General features: G+C 38.5%; 1 protein-coding gene across 37 annotated transcripts in view; it reads right to left on the bottom strand.

Annotated features, from left to right (window-relative positions):
• The window catches only part of C2CD5 (C2 calcium dependent domain containing 5), a 93,098-nt gene that overhangs the window by 11,766 nt on the left and 56,292 nt on the right, over positions 1–25,040 (bottom strand). For 13 of the 37 annotated variants that reach the window (XM_002712710.6, XM_008259543.5, XM_017343340.4 and 10 more), the window contains 11 exons: positions 22,138–22,324; positions 20,856–21,020; positions 17,785–17,925; positions 16,127–16,190; positions 15,355–15,416; positions 15,056–15,154; positions 14,489–14,578; positions 12,323–12,410; positions 11,237–11,323; positions 1,895–1,945; positions 911–1,012 (listed from right to left, as the gene is read on the bottom strand). In XM_002712710.6, coding sequence (XP_002712756.1) covers positions 911–1,012; positions 1,895–1,945; positions 11,237–11,323; positions 12,323–12,410; positions 14,489–14,578; positions 15,056–15,154; positions 15,355–15,416; positions 16,127–16,190; positions 17,785–17,925; positions 20,856–21,020; positions 22,138–22,324 — 1,136 coding nt within the window. The remainder of the gene's footprint in view (positions 1–910; positions 1,013–1,894; positions 1,946–11,236; positions 11,324–12,322; positions 12,411–14,488; positions 14,579–15,055; positions 15,155–15,354; positions 15,417–16,126; positions 16,191–17,784; positions 17,926–20,855; positions 21,021–22,137; positions 22,325–25,040) is intronic. The other 24 variants (XM_002712711.6, XM_070049479.2, XM_089304649.1 and 21 more) reach the window with 4 other exon arrangements.

Below are 25,040 nucleotides of genomic sequence, written 5' to 3' on the forward strand. Positions count from 1 at the left end.
TAGAAACAAATTATTACAAGGAGAGTGTGAAAGTTGTTATTTCCCAGTACAGCTGTTTTTTTTTTTCCATCTTTTTCAGGTGACTTCATCATTGTCAACTTGTAGATAAACCTTGTTAACTAGGTGTAATGTATCTCTTTTTCAAACCTTTTTGACTAAACCAAATCAGAACTTAAAGAATTTAACAAATGACTGGCTGTCCAAAAGTTACAGGTAAAGTTACAGGTAATAATACTAGCACTATTAACTCTTATAAGCTACACATATGTATAACTAATCCTTAGCACATCCCCATTTCACATATGAGGACACTGAGGCTGAGATATTAAACAGTTTGCCCAAGGTCATACAGCTATTAAAATGGTTTCTAAGATTCAAACCAGATCTGGCTGGTTCCATGCTCTGTGTTCTTTCCTGAAAGTGTGCAGTTCCCTCTTTTTAATGTATGTAAACTCTTGCACTCAAATAGAGCTAACTCAAAATCTACCAAAACACCCAGGGTCTAGAAAAAGAACACACAGGTAATGATCCTGATTCTAACAGTAAGAGTTACCTACTTTTTCTCCAGAAATACTTTTAGCCAACTCTGGGGATCACGCTCAGTAAACTGAGAGATGCCATAAAGTAAGTAGAACCTTGGGTCCTGGAAAAGTAGCTCTTCAGTAAGACATATATTTATATACTTCGGAAAAAGCAAAATTTTAAAAACACATCTCTATTGTTAAAAATAGCAAACCTAAAGACCCTTCAATAGTGTTTCCTAAGTGATCTTAGGAGTCGGCAGCTTTCACACTCCAAGACATGATTGATTGGCAATGTTATTACTGCGCAGTAAAGTCTAGCCTTCACCACTGGGAAATCAGGGACACGCTTCTCAGATCATCATAACGTGGTAGAAACATCCGCCTACTTGTCTTAATTGATCCGCGCCTTATGGTCTGAGCTTTCAGTTTAATGAGCTCTATCCAGCTGCTGCATCTGTCTGCAAAGGAACTGTAATCAACTGACGTTGCTGAAAACACAGACAGAAAACAAAAGAAAAAAACAAAGAAAAAATATGGATGACGTCTCTTATTCGTCATAACACTCCCTCTGATGATGGCAACTTAACTTAGAAAAAGAATGGTCCTTTCCAAGTCAGACAAGAGAGAGAGGCAAGAGTCAAGCTTAAGACACTGATTTGTCCAAAACCAAGTTCTCAGTTAACTGGCTGAGCCTTTTTGGTAATGTCACATTTGTGTGGTCTCTTGGGGACAGAGTCAGTGGGCTTTAACATAAATATCACGAAAAGACCACATATTTTATTTTAACTTTATTTCCCATTCTTTTAATTAACAATACTAGAGTTGTTTCTAATTTAGCACTTGAATTTATAATCCAACCTTACAGAATAATTCCCTCCCCTACTTGACCCTACTATCAAAACTAAAAACAGGAATCAAATGTTGAAGAATACATGAAAAAAAAAACACTACTTGACTTATCTTTCATTAAAATATCTTCTTTCCATCATCATTAACAGGAAGCCAAAGGGTCATTTTTGTCACTATTCTATTTCTGTGCCTGATTTTTGGCAATCAAACATTTGGTAAAATGGGGTGGAATGGGCAGGTGTGAACCTGGTAAGTTCCCCTATTAAAAAGAGTAACTTATAACTTATACTACTAGAAAGCAAAAAAGAAAAAAAAAGTGCTACAAAACTAAACTTTTTAGAAACTGGGCAACTAAATTACAATGTTAAAAAAATTATTTTAAAAACATATCCTAACTATACTAAAGCCACACTGTGCTATCTAGTCCATTTCCAGTTGGTTTCTTCCATACATAATTTTATGCAACACCGAACTAGAATTTCACACCTTTGGTGACTATTTGCTTAATTCAACAAACTCACCTCTCTGTGCAGCTGGTATACCTGAGTTAGAACTTGCACTCTCCAGGTGTTCTAATAAGGCAATATGAACAACATTAGCTTGAATGCTAAGTACAAGCCAGCATCTCTTCTTTGTTGTCTGTTAATACCTTCTACAAGCCAGAAGAATAGGAGAAAATCTTTATGGCTTCCTTATAAAAGCAAACCAAACAGAAGTATTTAGGTTTAAAACATGCTTTCTATTGACACATGAAAACTAGCTCACTTAATACCATGCTAAGGAAGACTAATTATTGTAACACAGAAAGCCTTTCAGAAATCTTATTGTCACAGAAAATATAAGCACAGTAACAAGTGTTAGTACAGTGAAAGGATGTACGAAGACTGGGCACAGAAAAGGGTGAAATGAGTTGGAAAGAATATCTAAGATGAAACATGGAAGGAGGGCGGCCGGTAAGATTAGAAATGAGACAGGGTGATGACCTATGCTCCAGAGACCAAAGGATGCTTCCCAGACCTAACCGTTCTTACCACAACCACCTCCTGCAAGGACTTCACTATCAACTGCTCCCTCTGCTGGTCACTACAGAGACTGATCCCCAAAGAAACAGCTAACCTCAGGAAATTTCCCCTGATATTTTATGTATATTACAGATGTTTAAGGTATTATACAATTAAATTATACAAATTTAAACAGCACTAACGTCCAATCTATTATCAATGTTTATGCTCTAGCCACACAAGCATTTGTGAATTTTTTTTTAAGATTTATTTATTTGAAAGAGATAGAGAAAAAGCAAGAGACAGAAAAACAGAACTCTTCCACCCACTGGTTCACTCCTCACGTGGCCACAACAGCCAGTACTGGGTCAGCCAAAGCCAGGATCCACAAGCTTCATCTGGGTCTCTCATATGGAAGGCAGTGAACCAAACACTTGAGCCATCTTTTGATGTTTTTCCTAAGCCATTAACAGGGAGCTGAATCCAAAGTGGAGCAGTTGGGAAATCAATCACATGATCAGGTGCCTGTATTAGATGCTGGCATCACAGGCCAGCATCACCACAATGCCAGCCCCAGCATGTATGAATTTTTGTTTCAAACAATTTTGCAACTTGAAGTATAGCATTGCCAAGAAAAACACTTTGAATAATTTGGGTTTTCATTTTTTCCCTTATAAACTAAATAAGTATATTTTTTCAGCTCTAACATTTAATGAGTTGACACTCTGATAACGGTCAAATAAGATGACTTTCATTATTACCTGAATCTGCCGGCCATGTGGAGAGGGAAACTGACCTAGCTTAAAAGCAATTAAGGGGAAACAAGCATATTGATAACAAGAAGAAAGAATGTGGCAAGGATTCTTCCTCCCTCAGTTACACATTTGCCAATGCTTCTACAGTGTGAGATTTCTCTAAGTGATCTGTCATAACCCATGACCAATGTGTCGCTTAGTTTGAATGTTTATTCCCTCCAAAATTTAACTTTGATTATAGTAAGTCCAAACTTTTAAAAAAGATTTACTTATTTTAATTGAAAGGCAGGCAGACACACACGTGCACGCGTGCGAGCGCACACACACACACACACACACACACACAGAGAAGGGAGAGGGAGAGTTATCTTCCATACAGGTTCACTCCCCTCAATGCCCACAACAGTTCAAGGCTAGGCCAAAGCCAGGGGCCAGAAACTTCACCTGTGGCCAGTTGGGGAGTGAATCAGCAGATAGATGCAGGACTTTTCTCTCTCTCTCTGCCTCTCCTTCTCTTTCTGTGTAACTCTGACTTTCAAATAAATAAATAAATCTTTAAAAAAAAAGTCCTATCATCTTTTAAAACTATTAAAGGGGTCAGCGGTGTGGCAGAGGGTAAAGCTGCTACCTATAGAGCTGGCATCCCACATGGAAGCCAGTTTGCGTCCTGGCTGCTCCACTTCTGATCCAGTTCTCTACTAATACACCTGAGAAAGCAGCAGCAGATGGTCCAAGTGCTTGGGCCCCTGCACCCACGTGGGAGATCCAAAGAAGCTCCTGGCTAAGCCAGGCCCAGCCCTGGCTGGTGTGGCCAACTGGGGAGTGAACTCTGTTTCTCTATCTCTGTGTGTAACTCTACCTTTCAAATAAATAAATAAGATGAATCTTAAAAAAAATAGTTTATTAAATTTTACTATGCTAAAATGTTTCGCCTACTAGTTAAAGTGCCCACATTTCATACTGAAGTGCCTGGGTTCAAGCCCTGTCTTCACTCTCAACTCCAGCTTCCTGCTACAATACACATCCTAGGAAGTAGCAGTAATGGCTCAAGTAGCTGGGTCCCTGCCATACACACGGGAGACCTACACTGAGTTCTTGGCTCCCAGCTTCGTTCTGGTTCAGTCCGAGCTACTGCGGACATTCTGGGAGCAAACCAGCAGATGCAAGTTCTCTCTTTCCTGTCTTTCTCTAAGTCTCTCAAATTAAAAAAAAAAAGGGGGGGGGGAATATGAAACTGAAAAAGTTCCTACAAATGCAGAAAAGATTCTGATTTTAAGATACATGCAATCTAGAATAAAATCTATGCTATACATTTCCCATTTAAATATCTTCAGTTTTAAGTTATTATGATTAAAATAGGAATTTATGGTCCTTTGAGTATTTCCATCATTCTATAATGCATTGATTAATGCCGTATCACTAAAAATCTGGTTTAACTAAATCAGGCAAATGGTATATCTAAACATTTAGCGTAAACCTCACCTACAATGTGGTATTCAAATATTGATAGACTGGTAGAGACTGTCATATTACAGTTACAATTTATTAAGGCACAGATAAAGATGCAAATAACTTCCACCTGGATAGTTTACACAGGAAAATTCAGCTGAAATACCTAAGAATGTGCATATACTAGATGACAAGGACAACTGATTTCTATTTTGGGCACTAACGTTTTCAACCACAGGTGCACAGTGTCCTAAACCACGTGTCTTTCCTTCTTCCTGCTCATCACTCATCCTTCACAGCTTCTCCTCCAGATAACCCACGCTCCCTGTCAGTTACCCAATTACTCCGCATTTCTCTCCTTTTCCTTCTGGCTCTGGACTTCACTGTCCTCAAGCTGACTTGAAGAGCAAGAGGTAAAGATTCCTTATTCCAACTTCTCTATCGACTCTCCTTCTTCTCCTCCCATGTCTTGGAAGAATTTTCCCACATTCTTCTCCTCTTCAGTTTCTATTTTCCTCATTTCTCCCCCTTCAGCATCTCCCTCCTTTTAGGACCTGCTATTGATTGTTTTGGCCACCAAGTAACACAAACTTCAGTGTTGCTTTTTTTTTTTTTTAATTGTGGTTATTGGTTATCATTTTCTCACAGTGCCAAAACAGTATTTTTTTTTTTTTTTGACAGGCAGAGTGGACAGTGAGAGAGAGAGAGAGAGACAGAGAGAAAGGTCTTCCTTTGCCGTTGGTTCACCCTCCAATGGCCGCCGCGGCCGGCGCGCAGCAGCCGGCACACAGCGCTGATCCGATGGCAGGAGCCAGGTGCTTATCCTGGTCTCCCATGGGGTGCAGGGCCTAAGGACTTGGGCCATCCTCCACTGCACTCCCTGGCCACAACAGAATAAAGAATTCCATATAGTTGTAAGAATTCAGAATGTCATTAGTTTCCAAGAAAAATAAAAGCTGACTTTTGTAGGTTTTTAGTTGTACATTTCTAACTGCTAGTTCAAAATCATGCCAGACAAGTCACTAAATTGAACCAGTTAGATTATCTTTTAAAATCAAATCTGGTTTGGGGAGGGCCTTATGGCACAGTGGGTTAAGCCTCCACTTGGCACAACTACATCCCATATCATAATGGTGTTTGGAATCCTGGCTGTTCCACTTCCAACCCAACTTCCTACTTATGCATCCTGGCTGGCAGCAGGATGGCTCAAGCACTTGGGCCCTTGTTATCCACATGGGAGAATCAGACAGAGTTCTGAGCTCTTTCCTTTGCCCTAGCCCAGATGGCTGTTCCAAGAACTGAGGGAGTGAACCAGCAGTTAGAAGATCTCTCTACCTTTAAAGTACATGAAAATAAAAACTTTTTTTTTAAAAAAGAACTGTACATAAAAGAAATCATTTCTGAGGCTGGCAGTGTGGCACAATGAGTTAAGCCATATCTTTGATGCCAGCATCCCATATAGCCACTGGTTCAACTCTTAACTGCTCCGCTTCTAACCTAGCTTCCTGCTAATGGCCTGGGAAAACAAAGGAAGATGGCCCAAGTGCTTGGGCCACTGCTTCTCACATGGGAGATATGGATGCAGTTCCAGGATCCTGGCTTCAGCCTGGCCCAGTCCTGATCACTGCAGTCCTTCGGGGACTGAACCAGCGGGCAGATGATATCTCTCTTTCTCTCTGTAATTCTGCCTTTCAAATAAATCTGGTTTAACGAAAATAACAGCCTGAAATAAAAATAAAGGAAAAAAAACTCTGATGGTGACACTTCCTTATGAAGTATAATGCCTGATGGACGTAAACCACCTTGTTTTCCTTCACATTGAAAGGCAGACTTTAACCTTTGCTTGCTACATTAGTTAGCAACTGGTACAATAAAAACTCCTCCCCCAGTACTGGTTTATGCCTGTGAATATGAGGAAATAACCCCTACTATGAAACTGAATCAAAGCAGGAAATAAGGTCAGTAAGTATCAAAAAACTTTCTTCTATACAGTTTTAGTCTGCATTATATAAAAACTAAAATTGGCCTGATTAAACCCTTTGAGAACTATTATCTTATCATAGATTAAATTTATAATATACCTGAAAAAGATTTAAAGTAGTATATGATTCACACACACTTGTCTAAGTTCTTAAGCTCTAAAATATGGTTTAGGTCTTCATAAATTTATCTGAAGTAATACATGAACTATTTACAAAAATTACGTGCATGAAATTTTTGAGACAACTGCAGCCCATGTGAAACTCTTAGTGTTTTTTAACTCCGAACACCTTTAGTCGGAGTCCCGGCTTTCCTATATTGGCTTTTGCTCCTTTTTTCGACTTAGGTCATTTTAAAGTCTCTTGGAAACCATTGTAGAGAACAAATGTAGATATTAGGTAAGAAAAAAAAACATTATGAAAGTCATGTAAAAATTGTTAAAGCCATCTTTTTTTCCTCATAACAGCCTCAAATGAACACAGGTCATTTATGCTGATACTAAATCTCTATGTTCCTCATAGTACTCGTGGAGGAATTCTGATGACCTTCACCTGACAATATCCTTTAGGACATTATCTAAGCTCAGCACCCTTGAGTATTTCAAATCAGAAAAATCAAGATAACTATCAAGGTAACACTAAATCAATCATGAATTTAAGACATATTTTGAATGATTTTGTTACCTTGAAAAATAAAACCAAATACAATAAATGAAGGAAGGTAAAAAGTCGAACGAGGATGGACAATTCAGGCCCAGGCTTACTCTATGCAATGGATAAAGATATATTTAATTGGAGCACCATTTCTTTACAAGACATTAACTCATTTTCAATAATATTAAAATATAATGAAAGGTTTATCTACAAGTGAAAAGATGGAAGTGTTAATAACATACTGTGTATAATTTTTTCAAACTACTCTCCCTGTCAACATAAAACTAACTGAAAAATTTTAATAAATCCCTCCACTGGTGATAAAAACATGAAATATAAAACAGAATTCAAAGTTACTGGAATTATAAAAAAGAAAAAACTCGTAGAAATTTAGCTGAACAAATTAGTAAAACTATAAAACCTATGATTTATTGATCAGTATTTGCAGCCAACTCCTATGGCTGCACTTGAGAAAGCAGACAAATCTGAGCATTTATTCCTATTCCTCTTACCTTCTCTCTCTCACTTACTTCCTCTAAACTGCCACACTTCACTTTTTTCCAGACATTTCTAGTCTCTATTCAAAGCTTTCGGTCATTTTATTTCACCCAATTACTCCATTCATGTTGTAAGCCCTATAATTACATTTTTTAGACTTTTTAAAAAACAATCTTACCCTTAAATATTTCAAAATGCTTTGAAATAACATTTAAAGATACAGCTAGCCCATGTCCTCCTGAAAAGACTCAAGGAAGCAAAGACAATAAATAAACATGCAACATAAACCACAATTTACAAATTAACCAACTATTCATAAGGAGGTATAGTTGCGCTTTTAGTGTTTAGTGATGATTTCAAAATGTAATATTTTAGGGAAAGCAGATACGTTCTGCAATTAAGCTCTTGGTACAAAAAGTTTTACATGTATTAGTAACAGATGTAATGATACTGAGAATTATGATAATGAAAATGAGGATGGTAAAGGTGGCATGATCTGACTCAGTGGTTTTCAACCCTTTTGAAATCCTTTCTTCAAATAAAACCTACAAGACCACTATGTAAAAGCCACTTGAATGAAATGTGCTCTGTGTCAGAGGCAGGGGACTCGGATACTTGTCCTCACACTCCCTCCCCTCACACCCCACTCCCTCTCCCCTACCTCTGAAATGCTCCCACAACTTTGAGGAATGGAGTTTAGAATGTACTGGCTGTCTTAAATAATAATATTTAAACTAATGCACATGTATATTTCTTAAATAATGACACATGTATAAAATATGCATATTATTGTATTCACATCTTTCCATATCGTGTATGGTTCTTAGTTATTCATGGATAATAGGATTGATCTGTATCATTTATGTGAGTGGTTGTGTTGAAAGCACCGAGACCAATTTGATTTTCATTAAGTCCAAAAATTCCTAAGTAAGCATTTGCACGGAAAGATTGTGTGGGGGGATGTAGCAAAAGGGTGCTGTTTCGGGGCCATCATTGTGGCACGGAGGGTAAAACCAACTCAGTTCATATCCTAGCTGCTCCACTTCTGATACAGGTCCCTGCTAATGGCCTGGGAAAAGCAGTGGTAGATGGCCCTGCCAACCATGTGGAAAACCTAGATGAAACTCCTGGCTCCTGACTTCAGTCTGCCTAGTTGCGGCCATCTGGGGAGTGAACATGTGGATAGAAGACCTCTCTGTCTCTCTCTCTGTTTCACTGTAACTCCGGCTTTCAAAAAACAAAATAAATAAATATTTTAAAAAAATAGAATGTACTGGCTGAACTGATTAGAATATATATCTGAAAACAATTTAATTACAGAAGCTCAGTGTGAACTTGGCACTAGTTTAGCTTTTGATTTACTTTTTTAATAATATGAACATGTTAATAACTGAAGGATCATTAATTATGAAAACGCCAAGGAATCATAGAAGATCTGAGGCTTAAAGAGTGTGACGCAGTTAGCACAAGTTCTCACACATTTGGAACAAAATTGAGAAGAGAACCCAGGTCTGGTGCTTTTTTAGTCCACATCATGCCCATTTCTGTGCTCCCTAAAAGTACATAATATTCTAGGTGCTGTTTAAATATTATTTATTCTACTCAAATCCGTTTTTGTTATTCAGCTCACAAAGTATTAGTACACACAAAATATATTAAGGACAACGTAAGTACCAGTCACAATTAATTGTGCAAACACAAGTGCTACTGCAGAAACTGTTATCAACATAAGTAAGGCAAACTTAACAGAGTTTAAATCTAATCTTCTGCACAATTTAGAAAGTATTAATAAATGACATGGCTTAATCTAAAAGAAATCCCTAGTCCTATGGATTAGCAATTTTTGTTGATTGGGTTTTTTTGTTTTATTTTCAGCCCTCTCTGCAGAGCAAGGATAAATAAAGGAATGCTTGCATCTGGAGTGGCACTAACAAATCTAAGTTTCTGTATAAAGTAGGTGTTTATATAAAAAAAAAATCACTTGCTATCTAGTGAGTTCAAGGAAGAGTCTTGACAGCTCTATTTTCTGTTCTGGAAACTGTAATTAATGAATCTGAACCCAGATTATATTATAAATATGATCTTTTCTCTCTCCTCTACCAAGGAGGTTGAGGTATATTGAAATTCTGGAGTTCTAAATTAGAATTTTAGATAATGACAAAAAGTAAAGAGCACCAGAGTCACAATGTTAAGAAAATCAGAATATGAAAGCAGTGTATCTTTTCATCTTCAAAATATGAGTCAAGATCTACTTATCTACCTAGTTAGGCCTTTCACTGACGTAACTAAGATTTGATTGGGATATATGCAAAATGAATAAGAAACCATTCTGTATTATATGCAATCTGCTATCAGATAATTTACAATAGAAATCACGATTCATTTCACCTATAAAATACAAAAATTAGAGTGGCTGATTTGATTTTAAATAAAAAACAATTTCTCAGAATAAAATATTTAGGAAAAATTAAACTACATATATTGGGGCCGGTGCCGTGGCTAATCCTCTGCCTGCAGCGCCAGCATCCCATATGGGCACCGGGTTCTAGTCCTGGCTGCTCCTCTTTTCAGTCCAGCTCTCCGCTGTGGCCTGGGGAGGGCAGTGGAGGATGGCCCAAGTGCTTGGGCACCTGCACTCACGTTGGAGACCAGGAGGAAGCACCTGGCTCCTGGCTTCGATTCAGCATAGCTCCAGCCATAGCGGCCATTTGGGGGGGTGAACCAACGGAAGGAAGACCTTTCTCCCTGTCTCTCTCTCTATCTGTCAAATAAAAAATTAAAAAAAAAAAACAAAACTACATTTATCAAGCATGTTCTTTTAACGTTATAAAATAATGTGCAATAATTTTGTAACTTCTCATAGAAAGAAATTACACTGAAGTCAGAAGGGAAATGGAAAAAAACTATCACTTATCTATAAAAATTATAGAGATCAAAATAGGTATTTTGAGATATATTTAGATAATAAGTATATTTTGATAATACATTTTCTGATATTAAAGGACCAATAATTTTGCATGTGAAAATATGATAGTGTCTTTCAAATATGTGACAATATTCTTCAACGACAGCACAAAAGGTATCTCATCCCTTTCTCACTTACACTCTCCCTACCTAAAATCTCTCCACGTTTTCTGAAGGAAACAAGCATTCTGTTGTCTATGAAAATTCACAAGTTTCTGTAAAGGTTTGGATGTTGTAGAGAAAAATTTTATCAAATATAATATAAATACCGAACATATGAATACTACGTGTGAATAGTTATGTTGGGAAATTCAAATCTTTGAAAATAAAACTTCAGTACATTTGAAGTATGAGAATGGAATATCCTCATACCTTAGTAACTTACGATGACATTAACAGAAATTAAGAGGGGCATTACTATCTCCCCTTTATGAATGTGGAGAAAGATACACTGGGGAATGAAGGATAAATCTTCACCTCAAGACTAAGTGAGACTGCCTACAAATGAGAAGGCAGAGGGTGGAGTCTAGGATTTGAGTCTGTATCTGCTTTACTTAACCAACCTTTAGATGGTGGAAAAGGATGAGGAGGAAGTGAATCTGAACAGAGTTCCAGTGGAAACTGCAGAAGTTCTTCATTATCTGTGGAGGCTTGAGAGGCAAGAAAAACACTGGTTAGTCACTGATGACTTAGTATTAATTTTTCAAAAATTAAGAATCTGTGACAACATATTTACTATATACATGAATATGCATCTTGTTTTCACAACCCTTGACCTAATTTATTCTGGTTAATTTCTCCTTAGCTTCTCCCAAGGAGACACTACCTGAATGATGTTAAGAGTGGTGCTACCTTCTCTGCTAGGAACTACTGTGAGATTTTAAAAGACTGATATCTGTAAATCACTTCACTCAGTGCCTGCAAATAATATGCCTTCAAAAATAATTTTCCTACACTTTGTATTTTACTAGTTTCTACAGTACTTAAAATCAATTCTTATCTATTGTCTTTAATAAATATGTGAACACATAATCATTTAATATGTCTACATGATACTAACCCAACATTCAAATCTTATCAATGTCATACATATGGAATATAATCAACTTTTAAAAAGTTTAGAATAACCACAAATATTTAGTAAATCATTCAAAAGATTTAAAAGAAAGTATGAAATTCCCTCCCCCCTTTTACTTTGGAAACAGTTTCCAATAATTTGGGTTTCCCTAGAATATATTAAAAATGATTCTTCATAAATTGTACTGGCTTAAGGACAACTCTCACAATGTGTTGAACATAATATTTCCTAAGAAAAACATGGAGGGACACAATTTTGCTTACTACATCAGTTCATTCTCAGATGTCTTTGGATAAGTACCCCAAACTACCATATAATTAAGATGCTATAATCGTAGTCTGAAAACAACAGCAGTCCCTATGTAAATACCATTCTATCACCTGGTTTTGTGTGAAAAATATCAAGTCATCCATATACTTATCCACACAGTTATCACAATAAAGATTAACAGAAAATGTTGTAAATACCTCTATAAGAAACAAGCCACTTGTTTAACCTACCTCTTCTCTATATTTTATTCTTAAAGTGAAACATGGACAAACACAACTGAATTTCCCATTTAAAGGCTCACCTCTTTGCAAAGACTTTTCAACATGTGTTTTTGTGGTCTGTAAAGCCTGATTTTTGTCAAAAGTTATGGCAACTGCTGTGACTGTAACCTAAAGTTACAGAAGAATATGATTAGCAAAATATCATAGCCAAAAAGAAGTTTCTTATAAATCTTTCTCAGTATTTAGGAACAAGCTACATTATTGTACTAATCTGCCTCTGCTGAGGTTAAGGTCTTCAATCAAATTATATACAAAGTCAGATATTCAAAATACAACTAAGTCCAATGTACATAGCTAAAGTTAGATAATCCAGAAAAATCTCAAGAACATCCTTAAAGAGATGATGACATGGGGCCAGCACTGTGGTGTAGTGGGTAAAGCTGTCGCCTGCAGCACCGGCATCCCATATGGGCGCCAGTTTGAGACCCGGCTACTCCACTTCCAATCCAGCTCCATGGGAAAGCAGTGGAAAACGGCCCAAGTCCCTGGGCCCCTATATCCACATGGGAGACTTAGATGAAGCTCCTGGCTCCTAGGTTCAGCCTGGCCTAGCCCTGGTCAATGCAGCCATTTGGGATTGAAGATCTCTCTTTCTATAACTCTGACTTATAAATAAAAGATGAACACTGGGAAAATTCCTTATAAAACATAAACCTTCAGGGCTGGAGTTGTGGCATAGCGGGTTAAGGTGCTGCCTGTGATGCCAGCATCCCATATGAAAGCTGGTTTGCGTCTCAACTGCTCCAGTTATGATCCAGCTCCCTGGGAAAGAACGTAGCGCAAGTAGTTGGGCTCCTGCATCTACATGGGAGACTGGCATGAAGCTCCTGGCTTTGGCCTGGTCCAGCCTTGGCCATCTGGGGAGTGAACCAGCAGGTAGAAGTACTCTGCATCTCCTTTGGTGCTCAGTTAGTTGTCGCCGATCAGGGAGAACATATGATATTTGTCTCTTTGGGACTGGCTCAATTCACTCAGCATGATGTTTTCCAAATTCCTCCATCTTGTTGCAAATGACCGGGTTTCGTTGTTTTTGACTGCTGTATAGTATTCTATAGAGTACATGTCCCATAATTTCTTTATCCAGTCTACTGTTGATGGGCATTTGGGTTGGTTCCAGGTCTTAGCTATTGTGAATTGAGCTGCAATAAACATTAATGTGCAGACAGTTTGTTTGTTTGCCAATTTAATTTCCTTTGGGTAAATTCCAAGGAGTGGGATGGCTGGGTTGAATGGTAGGGTTATCTTCAGGTTTCTGAGGAATCTCCAGACTGACTTCCATAGTGGCTTAACCAATTTGCATTCCTACCAACAGTGGGTTAGTGTCCCTTTTTCCCCACATCCTCTCCAGCATCTATTGTAGGTAGATTTCTGAATGTGAGCCATTCTAACTGGGGTGAGGTGGAACCTCATTGTGGTTTTGATTTGCATTTCCCTGATTGCTAGTGATCTTGAACATTTTTTCATGTGTCTGTTGGCCATTTGGAATTCCTCTTTTGAAAAATGTCTATTGAGGTCCTTGGCCCATCTCTTAAGTGGGTTGTTTGTTTTGATGTTGTGGAGTTTCTTGATTTCTTTGTAGATTCTGGTTATCAACCCTTTATCAGTTGCATAGTTTGCAAATATATTTCCCATTCTGTCGGTTGTCTCTTCACTTTCCTGACTGTTTCTTTTGCAGTACAGAAACTTCTCAATTTGATGCAATCCCAAATGTTAATTTTGGCTTTGACTGCCTGTGCTTCTGGGGTGTTTTCCAAGAAGTCATTGCTGGTACCTATATCTTGCAGGGTTTTTCCAATGCTCTCTAATAATTTGATGGTGTCAGGTCATAGATTTAAGTCTTTAATCCATGTTGAGTGAATTTTTGTGTAAGGTGAAAGGTAGGGGTCTTGCTTCATGATTCTGCACGTGGAAATCCCTCTCTTTCTGTAACTCTGCTGCCTTACAAATAAATAAATCTTAAAAGAGAAAGAGAGAGAGAGAGGAAAAAACAGTACACATTCTATTGTATATATGTGGGAATACTCTGTGATTCCACCTTCAGATAAGCAGATCTCAGAAGAAGGGAACATACATGGCCTGATTCCTACTAGTACACGTTTTCATGTATTTTGAGGCAAAACACTGTGTGCTCAAGTTGTCTAACTGTGGATAGTTTCTTTAATAATTAGGCCAAATTAGTTAATTACCTGAATTAATTCATCTTCAGGCAGAGATACTGTAAAATTTACATGGCAAAGACAGCAGGGGATCATAGACCGGAGTTTAAAATACAGGCTCTACACAATAGAAAAAATTAGTATTGTTACATTTTCCAACTTCCAAATTTACAACAGCATACTTTCTTGATGTACATATTATAGCAACTGAAAAGCTAAAAATATTAAAACAAAATTGGCCCATTTCTGATTCATCTGTTCTTATATAAAGAATACAATTCTAATATTTAAAGAAACAATAAGATTTAATATTTGTCAACAAGCTGTAAAAAATAAAAGGCTTTTTAAAAATTTATACGCGCTAGATTTTTATGATACTTAGGCTATTAACTAACCTAAGCTATAGTTTCTCTCATAGTACAATATTAAGAGAAAGAGGACAATATTAGCATCTCACCAGACGACAGATAAAAAAGCTTGACAGATAAAAATAATTCAGCCCACAACTATATAAGGTGTTAGAGACAGTATACTTTTCTTCTTTAATTTCACAGTTCTTAGCGTCTTTTACACAAAATTTATTCAGAAGGCTCCTACCTTGAGCAAATTTTCGCAGAGATCATTAAAGTTCTTATTGAGAGCTTGATTAGTCAGGTTAAGGCTGCTTAATCTGATTACTCTTACTGATGTGAACATCTGAATGTAGGGAGACACAACCATATGTCAGTCAGTTTATTATTCTTTACTGAATACTGAACCAGTTGATAAAACTGCCAAACAATGAACAATTATAACGTGGTATAAAAAAAGATCGTAATAAGGAGGTAAAAAAGAAAACAGGTATTGAGATGGAACATACACATTAACTTTCTTAAAATTAAGAATAAAAGATTTACCTGTATTTCAGATGTCCAATTATTTATACCAGGCATGATTTCTGTATTGCAACTATAAAAGCCTGACAAAATAAAAAGTAATTAGAACATGACACATCATTAACTTTTTATAGTTAAACTGTCATTGACTTTTATGTTAAACAATAAGATTTTTCAAGTACTACATGAAATATTAACTATAAAACATTCAGGTTTTTTTCTAAACTTCCACAGCTTCAGGAGTCTTTAAACCACCCTGATAAATTCATTTTTTTCCATGTATAAGCATAAAAAGATTAAAAATCTGTTTCTGGGGCTGGTGTTGTAGTGTAGTGGTTAAAGCCTCTGCCTGTGACAATAGCATCTCACAAGGTTTCCAATCCCAGCTACTCCACTTCCAATCCAGCTCCCTGCTAATATGCATGGGAAAGCAGCAGAAGATGGCCCAAGTACCTGGGGCCCTGCATCTGTGTGGGAGACCTGGATGAAGCTCCTGGCTCCGGCCATTGCAGCCATTTGGGAAAGAACCAGCGTATGGAAGAGCTCCCTCTCTCTCTGTAACTCTTTTTCAAACAAATAAATAAATCTTTTTTTAAAAAAGGATTTAAAATTGTTTCCATTTAAGTTTTAACCCAAATTTTTAAAAAATGTTTTCAGTCCTGGGGCAGCAGGCACACGACAGAATCTGACACTAAGAGAAAGCCTTTAAAATTAAGTTAGTGCTCTAACAATGAGGAACTGAAATATTGACATGGAAAACTAGTTTCATCTGCAAGGCGGTTTTCCTTTTCACCTGAAGGAGGGGGAACATCCGTCAGCAGAGAGTGCACGTCTTCCATGGCATCTGTGTCATCAATCTGAAAATAAAACACCCACCTATTACAGAAGTAGGAAACATATACTTTTCCAAATTAAAAAATAAACAGCTATTTATAAAATAAAAAAATTTAAGTGTTGAAAAAAAGTATAGCTGTTTTCTCCTAAGTTAAAATATAAGTGGAAAAATATTCTGATATCAGCAAATTTCTAAGTGAACTATTTTTAATATTAAATATTGAGTTTAAAAAAAATCTACTTGTTCTCAGGTCGTTATGAGATTATGTTTCAAAAGATTTACAAAAACATCATAACTAAACATTATCTCAATTTGAGTAGTGTAATTAAAAAAACTCTGAAATAAATACAGAACTGCTTTCTAATGGAATTCGGTGGGGATGAATCTAAGGCATATGTAAAATAAATAAGTCTAAATCCTAGTTTTCTCACATCACAATTTTATACTGGGAATGATCATGAACATACTTAGCCAGACATACACTGACAACCATTAGTACATCAAGTGTCTTGGTCCTGACACACAGCCCCTCTATGCTCCCCTCACACAGCTGCTGGGACTTCAGGAACCACTCTCACTTCCACTTCACCTTAGCTACCCTGAGCTGTAGCTGTACCTCTACCCCCCTGTTCCCTAAAACACTCCACACCCAGGATCCCAACCTCAGTCCCATCTCTTTGACCCTATTCCTGTTGACGCTGCACCCAGGTTCCATCTTGTTCCATTTGAAGCACTTTGGTTTTCATGTTCTCTCTACATTTCCAGGATCCCAGGACCAGATATACCAGGAATGCCCTAGATTAACGCTCAGACATTGCTTAGCATCACCTCGAGAGTTTGTCAAACAGACTCCTTGAAACCCTCTCGTCCTTGCTCTGAAGCCGGGCCCCCAAGTTTAAACCTCATACAAGCTCCCATTCAGTGCTGACGCCACAGGCAGTCACACCACACTTAGAGTAGCACTGCTCTAAGCAGCACCCTAGAACCTTTCACCTCCTTGACCTCATCTACTTCTTTGACCAGTCTCCATTTTTTCCCATTTTGAGACTGCTTGGATCCCTGTATCCACTTGGGAGACCTGTAAGAAGATTCTGGCTCCTAGCTTTGGATAAGCCCAGCCCTAGCAGTTCTGGCCATTTGAGGAGTGAACCAGCAGATCAAAGACCTCTCCCTCTGTTTCTCCCTCTATCTGTAACTCTGCCTATCAAATAAATAAATAAATCTTTTTTTTTTAAAAAAAGAAATAACATATTACTTTCTTATTTAAATTCATTCAAGTTTACAAAAATAACTCCAAGGGCTTAATAATATAGATTAGGTATCCCTCATCTGAAACAGAACTGTCACAGATTTCAGAATTTTTTGAATTTTGAATTTTCAGCTACAACGTGCTCAATATGTATTTAAATATTATTCGGACATACACATTGATTGTTTCAGAACTACTGAATTATTATATCAGTCAAGTTGTGACATTTTTAGGTGTATTGTAATTTCTGTAACTTTTAAAATCTGTAACAGTTGTGATGACAGAAAATTATCACATCAATTCAGTATCTGATTATAAAATATGTATTTCCCAAAGACTTTAAGAAATCAGTCTAATTCAACATTACCTCCAAAACGAAAGCATCTTTTTTCCCATGTGAAAGATCTAATTCTGTAACTTCATCAGAGCTCTCTGACTGAGATCGCAAAAGTCTTGACCGTTGTCTAGGTTCAGGGATGGGTGATCCTATAATCTCTTCAGATATCTCCTAAAAGAAAAAAATTGCTTCATATTATGAGATTGCTTTTTTTTTTGTTTGGATTTAAACTTTCACATTAACAGAAAACTACTTGTGGAGCAAAGACTTTGAGACAGTCAAATAAAGCCTATATTTAAGCCTAAATAACTTTATGACTTTTCACAGAAGACAAGCATAGATCCTTTCATCTGTAACAGAACTCTTATCAACACAATCAATGTGGATGTGTATGTAATGTACATGTACATAGCCATCATATACACAATAAAGCAAAACTGATAGGTAGTGTATAGAGCAAACACAATAATAAGTCTGCAAATTCCTGGCTTTGAAAAGCTTTTTTCTTTTTAAATAAAATTATCTTTCAATTCTATTTACTACAAATACATTGTTTTATTTAGTGGAGCCAGCATTGTGGCTCAGTGTGTTAATGTGCCACTACTGACACCAGCATTCCATATGAGTACCAGTAGATATAGAAAGTTTCCTGTGGGAGCAGGCACTAAGTTGTGGTGGGTAAAGCTGCACTTGCAGTGCTGGCATGCCATATGGGTGCCAATTCAAGTCCTGGCTGCTCCGCTTCTGATCCAACTTCCTGATGATGCACCTAGGAAAACAGCAGAAGATGGACCATATCCTTGTATCCCTGAACCTAGTTTGAAGACCCAGATGAAGCTCCTGGCTCCTGGCTTCAACTTGGCCCAGGCAGGGCTGTAGTGGCCACTTGGGGAGTGAACCAGCAGATGGAAGATAATCTCTCTCTATCAACTTACCTCTATCCCCCTGTCTCTTTCTCTCTCCTTCTCCCCCACTCTCTCTCTTCATTTGTCTTCCCTCCTTCTCTGTAACTCTGATTTTCACATAAATAAAACTTTTTTAAAAAAAGTCACAAGTATTTCAAAATTATATATTTAAATGTTTATTATGCACATCCACTTATCTTAGCTGTATTTCAAATTAACCTATCCTATAAGTCTGACTGGATGCACACTACAGTGACAACCAAGTGAGAAAGAGCTGCAATTCAAACATGAAGATATCTGCCTGGGTTTGGACACTGCTAAGTGAGGAGCCTGTCTAGGATAGGCCTTTTCACTCTTATGTAATATCCGCTTGTTAGGCACCACACTTCTTGTTATGGCTTTATAGCAGTTTAGAATTCTGTTATGCCTCTGCTAACTACATCATGAACCTAACAACTGAAATTGTTTGGTATTTAAGATATCTTTGTGTAATCATGAGGTTTCATCACTAAGAATGTTATTCTAAAAAGTTTTGTGCTTTTGTTATCCTCAATTATCCATATAAAGTTTAATTAAGTAGTACTACACCTCTACATTAAAAACCTTTTTCAGGGTAGTGAGAGAAAAACATCAAACAATAGCATTCACTTTCTCAGAGAAGAATACATTGATCCACATTTCCAGGATGGGCATACATTGCTCTACAATTAACAAGACAAAATCGTAATGTATACAGTGGTCTGGTAATTAATTTTGGGCACTAACTTTGTTAATTTCTGACATGATGGGGCCAGCATTGTGGTCTAACAGGTTACGCCACTGCCAGAAGCACCAGCATCCTATATGGGTGCCGGTTTGAGTCCTAGCTGCTTCCATTTCTGATCCAGCTCCCTGCTAATATGCCTGGGAAAGCAGTAGAAGGTGGCTCAAGTACTTGGGCCCTTGCACCATCCATGTGGGAGACCCAGATAAAGCTCTTGGTTCCTGGCTTTGGCCTTGCCCAGCCCCAGCCACTGTGGCCATTGGATGCATGAACCAGTGGATAAAAGATCTCTTTCTTGGCCGGCGCCGCGGCTCACTAGGCTAATCCTCCGCCTAGCGGCGCCGGCACACCGGGTTCTAGTCCCGGTCGGGGTGCCGGATTCTGTCCCGGTTGCCCCTCTTCCAGGCCAGCCCTCTGCTGTGGCCCGGGAGTGCAGTGGAGGATGGCCCAGGTGCTTGGGCCCTGCACCCCATGGGAGACCAGGAAAAAGCACCTGGCTCCTGGCTCCTGCCACTGGATCGGCGCGGTGCGCCGGCCGCAGCGCGCCGGCCGCGGCGGCCATTGGAGGGTGAACCAACGGCAAAGGAAGACCTTTCTCTCTGTTTCTCTCTCTCACTGTCCACTCTGCCTGTCCAAAAAAAAAAAAAAAGATCTCTTTCTTATTTTTCTCTTTCTCTCTGTAATCCTACCTTTCAAATAAATATTTTAAAACTTTGAGATGTCATATTATAAAGGGCTATAATGTGGTCACTATCTAAAATGAGGAAAATTACATGAGGATTCATAAACTGATTAACCTTTTTGTGGAAATACAGTCATCAATACATGAAATCCATATACACTGACAATTTTTTAAACTGTAATAGATTTACTCTCTCTTCCAAAATGTAAACTGTATGACACATGGCAGCAGCTCATTGGCTTTTCATTGAATGGATGAATTTAATTGATATTCTCCTTTCAATAGGCTCATAAAAACATAAGTTTCGTTCTAACTCCAACATTTCTTGCTCTCAATTCGGGCTATGGCTATAAGTCATCCATAAAGCAGGAAGCACTGTAATACGTACTAGAAGAATGATCATGGAAGTGACTTGTGGGAAAATTGTTAAGAAAGGAGCTATAACAGAATAAATATGTTCTTTCACATTTTTACCATAAGTAATCTTTCTTTTCATTACCAAAGAGCATTCTAAACCACTGATTCAATCATCCAACAAATATTGATTCGCCACTTACTTCCATCAGAAACTGTTTCAGACAAAGAATTTAGCCATAGCAGAACATCATTCTACTGGCAGTAACAGGCAGCAGACAAAAATCAAAAGCACACTAATTCATGTGTATGTCTTTTATGGCCTAAAGGAAACCCTAAAAATATACTAACATCTAAACAATAATGATGTGCTCAACTGAAGAGTTATTTTACTCACAGGAGGATTGATTTCATATAACTCTTTGTTCTTGGCAATCGTGTCATTGATCTTCTTCTGCATGTGAGAGATGTGCTGTTCGTAGGTGCCATCACTTGGAGTCTTCCCAGCAATCTGAATTCCACCAGGTGGGGGCAGAGCTGCCAAGTACACCCCTGTAGCAGACTTGTAAAAGCAACGGGGAAGTAATCCTAAGAACACTGAAAGAAACACTGGTCCTTAACTGTTCCTGGTGAGGGATGCAGCTAACCAGGGTGTGCACAGGTCACCTCTAGAAGGCAAGACTGGTGAAAACTTTAATTGGTAACAGTGGTTGGCTGCTTCTGGGAAGGACACTGGTAGGTTGGGGACAGCTGTCAAAGGGGAATTTATTTTGCTCTGCATACCCAGTGATACTCTTAATATTTTATAATTGCAAAAATATAGATTAATATGCTGCTTAGCAAAAAAGTAAATAACAGGCTGCTAAAAATAAGTTTTTCACAATAAGTAGATAATTAAACTAAAAATGGCAAAAGTAGAAGGGAAACTTCTACAACAAGGCAAGTGGAATAAAAGAAATTCAGCAAAAACAGGAAACTTACTGAAGACCACAGCCAAAAAATATGGAGAAGGGATTTGAATGTAAGTGGTTCTTACTCCAAAATCCAGTAAGTTTCATTGTCTTGCCCCATCTCCATCATTACCAACAACAAAATGCTTTATATTTATTTTAAATATTTAATTAAATGACTATCAACTTCTGAATCAGGAATAGTTACAAAGCATTTGCACAAGAAAATTACTAGAAATATAAAACAAGTTGAAATTTATAGATTTCTATGCGCATTTCTTTTTAAATACACCAACAAGTACTTAAAAAGCAGTAGAATAAACATCAAATGAACCTCAAAGGGGGCAGAATAGATAAAAGACATTAATTTTGAAATACTTGAAATTTTACTATCATTTTATATATTTTTAAAATTAATCAATTGCCAGTTTTGTAGAAGTCACTAAAAGGGTAGGCGACTCTACGCTGAAGTCCACACAGTAGATGAAAACTGAGCCCCAGGAGCACGCTCTGACTTTCAAATAAATAAATAAATAAATAAATCTTTAAAGAAAAAAAGTCTATGAAAGCCGAAGACAGGATCTTTCTCTGATTAAATAGTTCCCAAATCTTAAAAGATCTAGCCATTGCTTTCTTTACAGGACATCTTTTTGGAAGATTCTTTAAATCAAACATACAACAGAATATACTACAATTACAGAAAACAAAACCCGAAACATCTAAACTTACCGCTAAGCCCATCAACATATTTTCACCCACTGTGATCTGAATTCTTAGCCCAAACAAAGCATTCATTCCTTTGAGTTTTAGTTTATTCATTAGCTGAGTGTGCACTTCATACTCCATAAATGGCAAGAGATTACTGATAGCTGTAGCATTTGCTTCTGCTTGAGCCTTCTTTTTTAAGCGACATAACCTGTCAAGGGAAATAACACAGTCAGTGAAGAGTACTCTTGGTACCATCTGAAGAAATGCTTAATTCTTAAACTCTGAAAGTATGCTTAGTAAAACAGCTACTTGTTTCAAAAGGGCTTATTAAGTTATATCACTATTTTTTTTTCACTTTTATCTCTGTATGTTTTTTCTAAGTCATATTTCAGTAAGCAAAAATGAAAGACCTCAAAATCTCTAGAAATGAAATAAATACTGACTAGAATCACCAGAGAATATAATTTAAAATCTTAAGTTCCAAAACTGAGTATGATCATAAATTAGAGAAAAAAAGCATATGCAGAGAAAAAAATTTATGCATTCAAAGAATACAAGAGTTATTGAGTATCTACTATGTGCCAAAAAGGCTACCCTCAAAGGGACAAAAGAGATTGATAAAATTATTTTTCAACAGGGCCGGCGCTGCGGCTCACTAGGCTAATCCTCCGCCTAGCGGCGCCGGCACACCGGGTTCTAGTCCCGGTCAGGGCGCCGGATTCTGTCCCGGTTGCCCCTCTTCCAGGCCAGCCCTCTGCTGTGGCCAGGGAGTGCAGTGGAGGATGGCCCAGGTGCTTGGGCCCTGCACCCTATGGGAGACCAGGAAAAGCACCTGGCTCCTGGCTCTTGCCATCGGATCAGCGCGGTGCGCCGGCCGCAGCGCGCCAGCCGCGGCGGCCATTGGAGGGTGAACCAACGGCAAAGGAAGACCTTTCTCTCTCTCTCTCTCTCTCACTGTCCACTCTGCCTGTCAAAAAAAAAAAACAAAACAAAAAAAAAAAAAAAATTATTTTTCAACAACAATGAAAGCCAAAAGGCACTGTGAAAGAATATCTTCAAAATGCTGGGGAAAAAAAAAAAAAGAACTACCAGCCCAAAATACCTTTTAAAGATAAAAATATAACATATACCCATTTTTCAGATAAACAAAATACACAGTTTACTATCAGCAGAGTCCTTAGAAGAAAAAGTACAGCATATGCCTCAGCCAAAGGAAAACAATCTCAAGTGGAAGGTTTGAGATGCAAGAGGGAAAAAAGGAAGGGATTAGAAACCCATTTCAGGCTGGTGCTGCGACTCAATAGGCTAATCCTCCGCCTAGTGGCGCCGGCACACCAGGTTCTAGTCCCAGTCGGGGCGCCGGATTCTGTCCCGGTTGCCCCTCTTCCAGGCCAGCTCTCTGCCGTGGCCCGGGAGTGCAGTGAAGGATGGCCCAAGTGCTTGGGCCCTGCACCCCATGGGAGACCAGGAGAAGCACCTGGCTCCTGGCTTCAGATCAGCGCGGTGCGCCAGCCGCGGCGGCCATTGGAGGGTGAACCAACGGCAAAGGAAGACCTTTCTCTCTGTCTCTCTCTCTCACTGTCCACTCTGCCTGTAAAAAAAACAAACAAACAAACAAACAAACAAAAAACAAAACAAAACAAAAAAAACCCTATTTCAAAGGAAAAGAACATAGCTTTGTAAGGGACAGGGGAATGCTAACAAAGGAAGAGTGCCAAAGAATATCAAATCTGATATGAAGAACTGGATAGAGAAAGGTACCATTTATTTAAAGTAGAGGAGGCTTGGGGCTGGTGCTGTGGTGCAGCGGGTTAAAGCCCTGGCCTGAAACACCGGCAATCCCATATGGGCTCCGGTTCTATTCCCAGCTGCTCCTCTTCCAATCCGGCTCTCTGCTATGACCTGGGAGAGCAGTGGAAGATGGCCCAAGTGCTTGGGCCCATGCACCCATGTGGGAGACCCAGAGGAGGTGCCAGGCTCCTGGCTCCTGGCTTTGGATCAGCACAGCTCCGGCCATTGAGGCCATCTGGGGAGTGAAATAGTGGATGGAAGACCTCTCTGTCTCTACCTCTCTCTGTAACTCTGTCTTTGAAATAAACAAAATAAAAACATAAAATAGAGCAGACTAATAAGAAAGAAGTGGAGAGGATGTACAACTCAGCGTGGACTAAGCATGTGATGCCTAGGATAAAACAACATGGGCTGTGAAGCAGACAATGAGAGGGGTGTAAAGCTCAAAACAAAGTTCTGGATGAGTCACAAATGTGGGAGTCATAGAAGACAACCTGTAGATCCCTATGAGTGATGAGTTTAACAAGAGCGTGCTGAGAGGGAGTCCAAACCTGCAGCTTTCCAGGATCAAGACACAAAGAACAACAAAGGAGACTGAAGGCTACACACAGGCAGGGAAAACACAAGGTGTGGCATTGTGAAATCAATGGAGTTTCAAGGAGAAAATGACCAATTGTGTCACTACTGCTAAGATGTCCAGTAAAATTAGGACAGAAATGTCCAAGAAATTGTTAAACTGGCAACCGTTCGTGATCTAGACAGCTACAGCTGTTTCTGGTATGCTGCACAATTTAAGATGTACTACTCCAGAGTTTTTTAAAAGGAACTCCTTTTTCCTTCGACTTAAAAGAAAAAAAAAAAAATCCCCCCCCCCCTTTCCTCCTTCCTTCCTTCCCTCCCTCCCTTCCTTTGCTTCACTTCGCTTCGCTTCCTTGAAAGGCAGAGAGAGAGAGATCTTCCATGTCCTGGTTCACTCTCCAGATACCTGCACAGCCCGGGCTAAGTCAGATTGAACTAGGAGTTGGGACCTCAATCCGAGTCTACCATGTGCGTGGCAGGGACCCGTGAACTTGAGCCATCATGTGCTGTTGCACAGAGTGTACATTAGAAGGAAGCTGGCATCAGGAGGGGAG

The sequence above is a fragment of the Oryctolagus cuniculus genome, chromosome 9, assembly GCF_051225735.1.
Source record: "Oryctolagus cuniculus isolate XC-2025 breed Fujian yellow rabbit chromosome 9, ASM5122573v1, whole genome shotgun sequence".
NCBI lineage: Eukaryota > Metazoa > Chordata > Mammalia > Lagomorpha > Leporidae > Oryctolagus > Oryctolagus cuniculus.